Source organism: Podarcis melisellensis, assembly GCF_964234715.1.
Source record: "Podarcis melisellensis genome assembly, chromosome: 1".
In the NCBI taxonomy this organism is placed as follows: Eukaryota; Metazoa; Chordata; class Lepidosauria; order Squamata; family Lacertidae; genus Podarcis; species Podarcis melisellensis.
Window position 1 is genome coordinate 109,357,976 of NC_138528.1, and position 12,099 is coordinate 109,370,074.

General features: G+C 43.0%; 1 protein-coding gene across 2 annotated transcripts in view; it reads right to left on the reverse strand.

Annotated features, from left to right (window-relative positions):
* Nucleotides 1–12,099, reverse strand: part of LRP2 (LDL receptor related protein 2) — a 141,334-nt gene that overhangs the window by 11,704 nt on the left and 117,531 nt on the right. For both annotated transcript variants that reach the window (XM_081924070.1, XM_081924071.1), the window contains exons 62-70: nucleotides 11,842–11,964; nucleotides 10,519–10,647; nucleotides 9,702–9,833; nucleotides 8,692–8,823; nucleotides 5,152–5,295; nucleotides 4,548–4,713; nucleotides 3,191–3,319; nucleotides 1,767–1,987; nucleotides 522–698 (exon numbers count right to left, since the gene is read on the reverse strand). In XM_081924070.1, coding sequence (XP_081780196.1) covers nucleotides 522–698; nucleotides 1,767–1,987; nucleotides 3,191–3,319; nucleotides 4,548–4,713; nucleotides 5,152–5,295; nucleotides 8,692–8,823; nucleotides 9,702–9,833; nucleotides 10,519–10,647; nucleotides 11,842–11,964 — 1,353 coding nt within the window. The remainder of the gene's footprint in view (nucleotides 1–521; nucleotides 699–1,766; nucleotides 1,988–3,190; nucleotides 3,320–4,547; nucleotides 4,714–5,151; nucleotides 5,296–8,691; nucleotides 8,824–9,701; nucleotides 9,834–10,518; nucleotides 10,648–11,841; nucleotides 11,965–12,099) is intronic.

The following is a 12,099-nucleotide window of genomic DNA, read 5'->3' on the forward strand; positions in this document are numbered from 1 at the left end:
GGGGCCACAGGAGAAACAGAAGTGCCTCACCCAGAGGAAATAGCCCCTCCTTTATTGAACTCCACCTCTCCTTCCTATTATCCGTTTGTGCCATGAAGAACCATAACAACACCATATCACAAAGGGGAGAAAATTGTGTACAGTGGAAACAGGAAAAGGAAGAAGCCATAATTCACAGTTCAACCAGAAAGGCTTATTCAACAGCTCACTCGATGAGGACTCTGGCTAGCACCAGTGCTATGCTTTCAGAAACACCAATATCATGCAACAGAGAGTTGTTGTAGGCTATTAACATTCACATAAGTACTAGGGCAATAAAACTATACCAATGTATACAAGAATGTATGCATTTTTCTGCATATTTTCGCTTTTATATGTATCTTTGTTGTTTGCTCCTTCTCACTTTTCCTTCTTTTTTCTGTATCACTTTATTTCTTTTAATTGAAATCACCTTAATAAAATATAAATATTTTAAAAAGCAAAGATTCATAGATGATGCACTATACAAGGCTGGCCATTACCTGACTGATTGCATCTGTGCTGGTGATAGATACGGACTTGAGTAAGCCAAGGGTTTATAGTCAGCATTTTTACTTTCTCTCCTTTCCCAAATTTGTCTTCTTTCCAGACTTCTCCTCTTTCCTTAGATATCCAATATAGGTGACCCTCGAAGACATCAAGACTGTACGGGCTGCTAACTTCTCGGTGAAATAAAATAGCAGGTAAGTTAACATGCAAAAGGAGAGCAATGTTGTTGGTCTAACGAACATTCTTGAAACCAAAGTATACCTTCCTCCACATCATCTTATGGCCATTTTCTAAGCTTTCCTTCTAGTGGAGATTAATGTATGCTTTGGAAGCAAAATCACAGTGGCCTGTGGGAATTTCCCAAGTAAACCAGAAGTACTTTCAAAAAGACTTCAGGTTTTTCCTTCACAAATGAAAAGAGCACAGGAATCTGCACTACTTGCCAAATCTATACTGTTGCAGGGGTTCTCAGACTTTCTACTCTGAAAATTACCGAGGCAAACAAAATAGTGGCAAACAGAAGCAGAGCTTGGCATAATCTGCAGGCAATTACCGACACACTTTTCTACTGAATTCTAATCCATCTTTGAAAATTGCTGAATTATTTGTTGCAGCATTTTGCTTGCGGCAAGAGATTGCACAGCTTAACTTTCCTCAAGATAAATGCAGACATTTGCTCTGGAGGCATTGCTATATGCTCTGGGGGTGTTTTACCCATCTCCTGCCATTTCTTCTCATATTCTCCTTTCAGTGTTCAACTTGGACCTGTTCCCATACACTCACTGCAAACTGCATGTTTCATTCATCCCTCCTCCCTTGTTCCCTTCACATTCACTTCCTCCTTAATTTACACTGCTACTAATACCTCATTTTCTTCAACACCTCACCTCCTTTGGCAACTTTCCCTCAGTGAAGAGACCTTCCCCATCCCCCGAACTTCTCTGTTTCCTGGCCACACCTTTACAAGAAGTTATTGGTACCCGCATTGGTTGAACCCAAAGCACTAATGGTTAGGGAGTGGTGTTGTCAAGTGTGGTGGCACTGAGCTGGCTATGACACAGAAGGCCACTTGAAAGTGGCCCAAGGTCCCCAGTTTGAGGAACTGTAACCGTGCAAGTCCCTTTTCCCTCACTTCAATAACCACCCCGCCCCCAGCCATCCGCCACCACAGATAGTCTCCCAAGCATCTTGGGGAACACTGGGATTAAAATTGCCTCAGTCCATGTTCATATACATACGTCCATGCAGAACAGTCTTCCTGTCTGTTCCATCAAATCTCATTGATTCAATTAGGTTTTCCTTCATATCGCTCCAGTAGATTCTGTCATTGTTCAAATAATCAACTGAAAGACCAGTTGGCCAGCCAAGGTCTTCAAAGACTAATGTCTGCCTCTGTTGCCCATCCATCCAGGCGCTTTCGATTTTGGGTTGCCTTCCCCAGTCAGTCCAATACATTAGCCTGAGGAAAGGAGAATCTGTATTTTTAAATGGTTAGATACAACATAGCAAAGCACACAAACACTACGCAGAAAAAGAGAGAAATCTCCATGAAATGAGAATCAAGTTGGTAGGAACTTCATGGCTGACCACTTTTTCCCTCAGAGAAATATGCTCCAGAGTCCTTTTGTAGCTATCCAACTTTATTTTATATTATGTGCACACGGCTCTGTTTATCTGTTCTTGCTGCATTTCATTTTATTGATTATTTCTACAGTATTGCTTTGTCTCTTTTGTCCTTTCTGCAGCCTTGTAAGTAAGATTGAGAAATTACAATGTACCTAAAATCAAGACAATGGTTTTCACAGCAAAATATCCAAACTATTGCCTCTCTGCTGTGTCATGAAATCATTTTTTGTTTCTAAGAACCATTCTCTTTTTTCTCTCTTTTGTGTTTTCCACCAATAATTCCCCGCTAAACTATTTCTTTACAATGCGCTATTTCATGTTACATTGATAAATATTCCCTTTAAAATGATAAGTGACTCCCATCAGAGGAGATTGGCGCCAATAACTCAGACAGACACTAATTATGCTTGCTGTTTCTAAGCTTTGTGGACTTTGCCAAGGCACAGACAGTGGAGCCCAATACCTAGGCAAAGTAAAAAGCTACTAATGCACATCAATATGAGGATGATTTGCTTTTGAAACTTTCCCACAATGTAAGGGTTCATTGTGGCCTATTTTGTTTGTTTGTTTGCATGCTGCTTGCTTTTTATGCCCATTTTTATGACCATCTGCTGATGAGAAAGCTATCAGCTGCGCTAAAACAATTATCGTGCAACACAGTTAACCCCGAACTGATGTACTGCTTGTTATATGTAATTGGAGTGTAACTGGTGACTTTAGTTATTTATCAGTTCAGTCGTAAAGAGAAAACAGCAGAATTCAGCACAAGGGTCCCAACAAGAGAGGGGAGGAAAACCATCTGCTCCACTTTACTGAGGTCTGTCTCTGCTTCCAGTCGTGACTTAACGATAACCACAAGAAGTCTTGTGACATTTGCACATCGCAACCTCTGTTAGTTATTCAAAGTATTTCAGGTAACATATAGAATATAGATATTAATGTGCATTAGATATTTCCTATTCATTAGATATTTTAGACAGTTCATGCAGCATCTCCTTTCGTTTATATTCATGCTTTAAGCTGCCAAAATGCTTACCCAAGTTTGGGGTTGACAGCAATAGCTGCTGGTTGGTCCAGCGAAGAGTAGACGAGCCACTTTCGGTATCTCCCGTCAAGCTTTGCCACCTCTATTCGATTTGTCCCAGAATCAGTCCAGTAAAGGTGCCTAGTTGAGATCCAATCATTTTTTTTAAAATAAAAAATGAACTGTGTATTTTGTCAACATCAACTACAGTGTATGGGAAAGGCCTTTAAAAAATATTCAGTAGTAAAATGCCAAAAATTCAGAGACAATGCCAAATAAATGTGATACAATGCACATGAGTTTATGGTTGCTGTGTGAGAGGTGTAAATCCCCTTGTTCTAATTCCCCTATTTGCTCCGGGTTTCCCTCTCAGTCCCCTGGAACAAATTTGGGTAGGCAGGGAGAAGTCCCACTTCATGAACCAAAATTGTTTCACTCATTAAATTACATTGTTGGGATTCAAAACCTGGTGTTTGGAGCTCACAAAAGAACTGATATTAGATCTGGAAGAGATATCAGATCTAATGCAGATGTGGGAAATAGGATCTGATTGATGGGATTCTCCTCCCTGCAGACCACTTGTGGGTACAGACTGGTTCATCTGTCAATCATCTGATGTCACAATGGCCCAATTTCAAAGGAAAGAACTCAGGAGTGCTAATTCAGGAGTGCTGCGTTTGATTTTAAGCTGAAGCTGTGCTCCTTTTCATCAAAAAGTCACTGCTTTTTTAATGTGGCACCTTTCTCTGTGAATTTGGCATAGTAGGGGGTTAAAGAAAAAAGATGGCAAATTCCAAATGTGCTGCCATTTAGATGCATGGGAGGGGGGTGGGGTTGTGCTCCTGACTCTTCCTTTTGGCCATGGCTTCAAGTTTCTCATGCTTGATGCTGTACACCTGGTAAAGTGCACATGGGTTGCCCAACGCGGCAACCTCTGAGGTCTGGGAAATGTTTAATTAGTGGTTCCCTAGCACTGAACAAAAGGGCATTAAAAGAAATAATTAAAAGAAGCTAAAGGTCAGAAATCAATCCTTCATTGTTTCAAAACAGGTAGAGTACCCTAGATGAGCACCTGCACTGATGGTTGGGACATATATGTTTTGAATGAATCCAAGACTTTTAACCAAAAAGGTTACTCTATTATCAAGCTCTTCCAGCCTGGCCTTTGACTCCAACTCCCATCATCCCCAAGCTGCATTGCTAAAGCTCAAGGATGATGGGTATTGTAGTCCCAACATCTGGTGGTTACCAGACTGGGGGAAAACATTCATTCGTGTGTGTGTGTGTGTGTGTGTGTGTGTGTGTGTGTGTGTGTGTTCGAAGATGAATAAGGTTTTCTGAACCATTTTTATTCAGTTTTTGCTCTTACCTCCCAACCCAATCCACAGCTAAACCAACGGGACTGACCAGGTATCTCAGGTTCAAGTCAACTTCTTTCACGGGATTATTTCCGCTGCTTTCAAATGTGGGGATATAGGCACGTTTGATGGAACCAAACTCTGAACCACGCCCCATAATGCTGTAGTATATGACACCTGTGGAAAGTTCAGAGATCACTTTCCTTTTTTCTGCCATTAGAAACAATTCATCATTTACTCAGGTCAAGGTCACTCAGTGCTTCTGTTGCACTGACGTTGAATCCCCTCAACGTCAGAACAAGGTCTGCTCGTGTAACAGGACTTTCCATCCCTCCCCTTCTCATGTGTGCCCCCTAAATCTGCTCTGGAGGGTTGGGGGGGGGGAAACCAGGTTTAGGTGGGGGAATGGGAGGGGGCAAGCAGGGCAGAGAGAGGGGGGAAAGTCCTGTTGCACAAGTGGACCAAAGCTCCAGCTAACATACCCCAATTAGAGTACTGTTGAATTCCACCCATTACTTTTGTTCCTGAGGCCAGATAAAAAAAAAAAAGAACCTTTTTTAGTTAGCTGAGGGATAGCTGTAAAAATAAATAAATTAAAAAATCAAATATACTCACTGAGGCCTATCCCCTCAGGATCCCAGTGATAGTCTATGGCTTGGATGTGCTCCTCATTTTCAATATAATCAGAATACTGCTCAGATGACATATTATACCTTCGAATGCGGACGTTGTCAGGCAGGAGTAATATCGGTGGGTTACCTGAAAAGACAGTTAATACATTTTGACACTCTGGTGTTTAGCAATTATTTCCATCAGGGAATTCAGGGTAAATAACTAATGTGTCAAAGTTTCTGCGTCCATTTTGAAGAAAACATTTTTATCTGAAACTCTTGGACCACTTTGGACTGTAAAATTTAGAGGTTATTCTGCAAATATTCAATGTTTCCCCTGTTATGGATTTTAAATCCTTGCTATCCCCTAGTTATACTTGGTAGCATGTTTCTTCAAACCTTCTTCAAAGGTGAAGGGTGTCAGGATCCAAAACATTGTTTTTATATCAGTCACTTATGCAGACCTAATGAAATTGGATGACCCATTTTATCCTAGAATAGCAGTCCCCTGTACAGTAACACAAACAGCTTTCAAAAGTTACATCAGTTTCAAAAGTACCTTGCCACATGGCACGAAGATGCTAAAAAAACAGGGCACTATGGACAGGGCATTTTTTGAGTGGTGATGTCCTGACGGTAGAATAACCTCTAAGGAATGGCTGGCTGGCACCTATATTGTAATCTTTGAGACACCAGTTGAAATCCTGTTAACTATTTATTTATTTATTTTAGTAGTATTGTAGATCAGGGCAGCATTTCTCCCCTCTTTCCTGGTTTTTAAGCTGGTTTTTTGGGCATCATTTTTGTGTTTCCTGGGATGTGCTTCTAAGGATTTTCTTTCCTAAATTATCCTTTTTCATCAGTTATGAAAAATCCCTTGTGTGAGTCTTAACGGACTTGCTATATAAGCCTTCTGATTTTTCTTGATTGCAATTCTGGGCGGAAAAGATATAAAAATAACCTGGGTGGAGAAGTTATAAAAAAATTAATCTGTTTTAACACACAACGAGGTCGAGAACTATTTATCATGCGTGTTAACCTGTCAGCCTCTGCTTCCTTTTCTTCTCTTCGTTAGAGGCAAGAGTCCACCTCCTCAAGTTCTATCACGCAAGGGATTCACTACAGTGGTGCCCCGCAAGACGAATGCCTCGCTAAAGGAAAAACCCGCAAGACGAAAGGGTTTTCCGATTTTTAGCAGCTTCGCAAGACGAATTTCCCTATGGGCTTGCTTCACAAGACGAAAGCCCATAGAGAAATCTCCGGGGACAGCGGGGAAGCGCAGCGCGCCTTCTCCTCTGTTCCCGGACCTGTCCTGAAGGCTTGCGGTGGGAGGAGGGTTTTTCCTCCCCACCGCCAACATTCAGAACAGCATTCTGAATGTTGGCGATGGGGAGGAAAGCCCTCCTCCCACCGCCAGCCTTCAGGACAGGTCTGGGAACAGAGGGGAAGGCGCGCAGCACTTCTCTGTTCCCGGACCTGTCTTGAGGACTTGCGGTAGGAGGAAGGTTTTCCTCTGTTCCCGGACCTGTCTTGAAGACTTGCGGTGGGAGGAAGGTTTTCTTCCTCGCCGCCAACATTCAGAAGGCTGTTCTGAAGGCTGGCGGTGGGAAGAAAAGCCCTTCTCCCCCGCCAGCCTTCAGAAGAGTTCCCCCGCAGGGCTCTCCAAGCTGCGGATAGCAGCCTGCTGCCCCTATCCGCAGCTTGGAGAGCCCTGCGGGGAAGTCCTGCAGGGCTCCCCAAGCTGCGAATGTCTGCCCCGCGCGAGGGGCGCTCTTATTCAGAGCGCAGGCTGCTATCCGCAGCTTGTAGAGCCCTGCGGGGAAGTCCTGCAGGGCTCCCCAAGCTGCGCATGTCTGCCCCGCCGAGGGGCGCTCTTCTTCAGAGCGCAAGCTGCTATCCGCAGCTTGGAGAGCCCTGCGGGGAAGTCCTGCAGGGCTCCCCAAGCTGCGAATGTCTGACCCACGCGAGGGGCGCTCTGAAGAAGAGCACCCCTCGCGCGGGGCAGAAGGCTGCTATCCGCAGCTTGGAGAGCCCCGCGGGGAAGTCCCCGGACCTGGTCTGAAGGCGGTCTCCCTAGGAACGTATTAATTGATTTTCAATGCATTCCTATGGGAAACCGTGCTTCACAAGACGAAAAACTCGCAAGAAGAAAAAACTTGCGGAACGAATTAATTTCGTCTTGCGAGGCACCACTGTACTTTGTTTTGGCTTGCACCTAAACTTACAAAGGGTTAAACCATGGGCAGAAGAGGAACATACACTCAAGTCCTACCCAAGAAGCATGGGCTGCTCTTCAGATCCTCACATGATCAGAATGAAGAGCAGAAGGAGGTTTTTAAGCCTGCTTTGATTGAAGGTGCTTAGAAACTTGCCCCATGATCAAGAGCCCTCACAAACCAGGGTTCCTGCTACTCACAGGGAGTATGAATGAATCATTCTCAGGGATGATTCAACCCCTGGCCAGCACTTTCTTGATCACCTGCCCTCGGGCAGAAAATATAGAAGCATGATAAGTCGCACCAACAGGGTAAAGAACAGCTTCTATCTGTGGGCTGTTAGGCTGCTGAATGAAAAGATAACAACGCAGCTGGCTTTTGGGTTTGGTGGGTGTGCGTCAGTAAATGAGGGGAATTAAGACTAAAAGAGCTGAGTGGGCGGTGCTCGTGTAATCTCACTGTATACAAGTTGTACAAGTGACAATAAAATATTTCAATTTCTCAGCACCTTCTCCCTTGAAAACCCTCTTCAGACCTTCACACTAAACAGTGTGACAATCTGAAAAGCAACTCAGGGGCGGGGGAGACATTAGGGGTGGGGCTTACATGTACAACCCTGCCCCATCCACAGTTTAACCCAAGGGAATTCAACTGACTGGTCTTATAAAGGGTTTATCTTTTTTCTATCTATGCTCCACAGTCCATGAACCTATATTCAGGTAGGTACCATGTTGGTTTGACGCAGCAACACACACACACACACACATATATATATATATAAGCTTTCGTGTGCATGCACACTTCATCTGTATCTGAAGAAGTGTGCATGCACATAAAAGCTTATACCAAGAAAAAACTTAGTTGGTCTCTAAGGTGCTAGTGGACAATTATTTTATTTTATTTTTATAGTCCATGCCAGTCTGTCAGCAAAGTGTCTTTGATTTATATCAATATAATCTGCCTTTAGAGAAATTACTACAGCTAATTTTCTCTTGATGACAACCAGCTACATCATGAACAGCCCTTTTGTTCTCTGGAAATCTGCAAGGCTATCTGCGAGGGCAAGAGACAGGACACTGAAGATGTCACAGATAAGTTCTGGTTTGTTTTCAGATTCAGCGGCGTAACAGCAGTCCAATGGTTTTACTGAGCCTTGCAATCATGCTTCTACACAAATGAGTTGGGAAGAAGCGAGCAGAAGACAACAGACAGCAATGCAATGCAGCATGGTGGCCAAGAAAATAAGAAAGACTTGTTTCAGAATAGACAGTTCATGGTGCTTAGTTTTAATTTAATTTGGCTCTAATGGAAATGCTGGCTGAGCTTACCACTGGCAGCACACTGGTCTCCCTGCTGATCCCCAACAGATCTGAATCCCTCTGCACAGAAACACTCGTAGCTTCCTTTGGAATTCTTACAAATCTGGGGGCATGTTCCAAAGATCTCACACTCGTCAATGTCTGAAGGCAAAGAGAAAGTATTATAAACTTAATGACAAAATAACTGCCTTGTTGTCGCAGCAAAGGCCTATATAATATCTCTCTCTTTTTATCACAGGAATGGGCCTCTTTAGCTTCTCTTGACTCTCTTTCTTGTCTCCCTTGCTTTGCTCAGGTCCTTTTCTTTTTAAGCCCAGGCACCCAGGTTCTGGGTCCATCCCTGCCCAATATTCAACTCTCTTGCCTTTTCTATTTCCTTTTTCCTTTTTACCATGGTCCATTCCAATTTTCTTCTTTCCTTTATCTTCTCCCTTCCTCTCATTTTATGAATATTCAGACTATGAGCTTACAAGAATGGAACCTGTTTTATCTTTTTGTGCATAACGCAACATTAAGAATAATGACAGCAGCGGTAGCCATACTGCGTGAGCCTGTAAAGACGTATGTGCACAGACATTTTATTCCATTCATTGTTCTTTGGATCCAATCCAATGCACTCTGCAAGCAGACACTGCTTTTCAGTGAGAAACTACAGCAGCCATTCCAAAGAAAATGAGTCTTCACAGGTTTGAAGAGGAAACCTACACCAGCGATTCATCACACAGAAAAGTATCACCCTAACTGGTTAGGCTCCGAAGAGCAACACAAGGGAGAGAGAAAAACAATGAGATCCAAGACAGGAAGGTGGTTAAGTTATCTAAAATGCTTTAGGGACCTGCAACTAAATGCTATGAGAAAAACAGGATTCCACATAAATAAACAAAACATCTCAGTGTGACGAGATGCTTAGAGAGCTGGCACAGAATGTTTTATCAGTGCCATAATGAAAATTATGAGAGAGTTTATTAATTAAAGCTGAGCAATTTGGAGATAGAAATCTATTTCAAGATGAAAGGTACCATCACAGGTATTTCTGTTCAGTTCACTGGGGCTGTATCCAGGTCTGCAGGTACATATAAATCCCCCTTCGCTCAAGTTGGTACAGTTGTGTTCACAGATATTTTCAGCACAGGTCCTATCCGTTCCAGAATCTAAAGAACAAAACAAAACATAGGTTGCATTTTAATAAGAAATGAAACAAATTTCTCCCCCACCTCTGGTCCTTAATAATAATAATAATAATAGATTCAGATCCTCAAAATGCATCTACTGAACTCCTGAAATTTCATTCCAAAGAAAATTTTTGTTTTTAGTTGCTGTTTTGAACTATTAAGGAACATTCCATGGGCCTGATTTCCTCCACTGTTTAAAATTCTTTACAAATAAAGGCCGATAGGACCTCTCCTCCTTCACAGCTGGCCTAAGCAAAATATGCCAGTAATGTCCCTACTGCCAGTAATGTTGCTGGCAACCTTTTCTTCTGTGGGATTATGTGGGCTTTAGCTCACATGTTCTTTGAGTTGTGTCGTGGATGGAAGGGGTTCACCCAGCCCTTCAGCTACATTAGGACCATCACTGCAGTGAACATCAAAGAAGAGGGATGGAAATAGATGAGAAGGTGCAGGGAGCGAGGGAGGCATGCACATCAGGTATCAAGTACAGAGGACTGGGGGAGGAAGAAGGCTGGATTTGCATTCCAGGATTTATTCTGTTCCCGAGGATTTCTCAACATTTCCCAATAACACGGGCACACGCAAAGCTCTCGCCTCAACACTGGTTTTCCTCCCCATAACAAACGTACAGTTTGAACTCAGTGCAAGCTACTGCGGTACTTACTGCAGCCTAATTCATCAAAGTGGTCCCCGCAATCGTCATAATTATCACATACGTAGTGTAGTGGGATGCAGTTTCCATTGCCACATTTGAATTCCTCAGTAGTGCAAGGCTTAGGAGTGGGTTCTCTGCCTGCATGAAGATAATGCACACACATACCTCCTCACACAAACATATATATCCCGTTTTATAGCATGCATATTGCAGACGTTGCTATACAAACTGTGCTAGGGCAACTTGGCCCAATCCCCTGTGGTGGGCTCCCACACACATCTCAGCTTTTGTCTTTCCAATACCGTTAAAGCTACCTGTCCAGTCTTGAGAGACGCTCACAGGGAAATTCCAGAGTTGGGCTTGATTTACTGTTAGGCTGAAGAGCACGCATACTGCCAGAGCTCAGTGTGCTCAGTCTCTGGCTGCTAAAGCCCCCCCACCCCGGCTTACAAAGCCTTTGCTCATCCGGGAGGTATTTCTCTCATGGTTGTGCAAAGCATCTGTTAGCCTAAGAATCAGGCAACTCTTCCCCAGCTCAGATTTAATCTGAGCCACTAAAGAATCCAGGCGCTGTCAAAGCTTGTCTTTCGTTTCAGTTCCTCTCTCAGAGCTCACCTTACAGAACTTCAACAGCATCCCTATAGCTTACTTATTCATATCACACACATCTATAATGTCTGTATCTGAAATCACTGCCTTCCCACACTTTCCCCTCCTTTGATCCAGATATTTTTAGCATATCAGGGATACTCAGAAAATGAGAGGGAAAACTGAGGGAGTGGAAAGTATGAGAAAGTAGTGAACTAGAGGAGAATTTCATATAGACAACGGAGAATTCATGGAGGTACTAGCCACACTGAATGACAGTATGGATGAGCCCATGTTTCATTCATGGCTATAAAGGTCTACAGTATATTCATACTACTGGTAGTGAATACAGTGGTACCTTGGTTTACAAACTTAATTCGTTCCGGAAGTCCATTCTTAAACCAAAGTGTTCTTAAATCAAGGCGTGCTTTCCCATAGCATCAGGGGACTCAATTTACACTCAACAGGAGGCAGAACATGTTCTGCTTCCAAGGCAAAGTTCACAAACCAAAACGCCTACTTCACTGTTCTTAGACCAAAGTACCACTGTAATTGGGGAATAATGACATATTTCTTGAAAAATACAAGCCACTGCGTGTTCTTTTTTATCTAGCTAACATGTTTGTGAATTAAACATTAAAAACAGTAGGATCTAAGAGCAGCCTTAACCTAGAATTACTGTCGATCATCATTAGGCACATTCATCTCTTAATTCCCGAATGTTATGCACATTGATAGACCTACAGTGCTCTTCTTTCTCATCGCTTCCATCTCCACAGTCGTCCTTTTGGTTGCACAGCTCATGGCTATAGATGCAGCGGTTGTTCCCACAGCGAAAACGGAACGGTTGTTCACACGCAATATCCACTGAAATAAGACAGGCCAGTGATTTCTAACTTGATTTATAGGATACAAATATAAAAGCTTATTTTAAAAGGTGATCCAAATGCCAGGCAGCAATCCTAAACTGCAGTCCTGGAGCACTGCCAGAGAAGAAGGCAA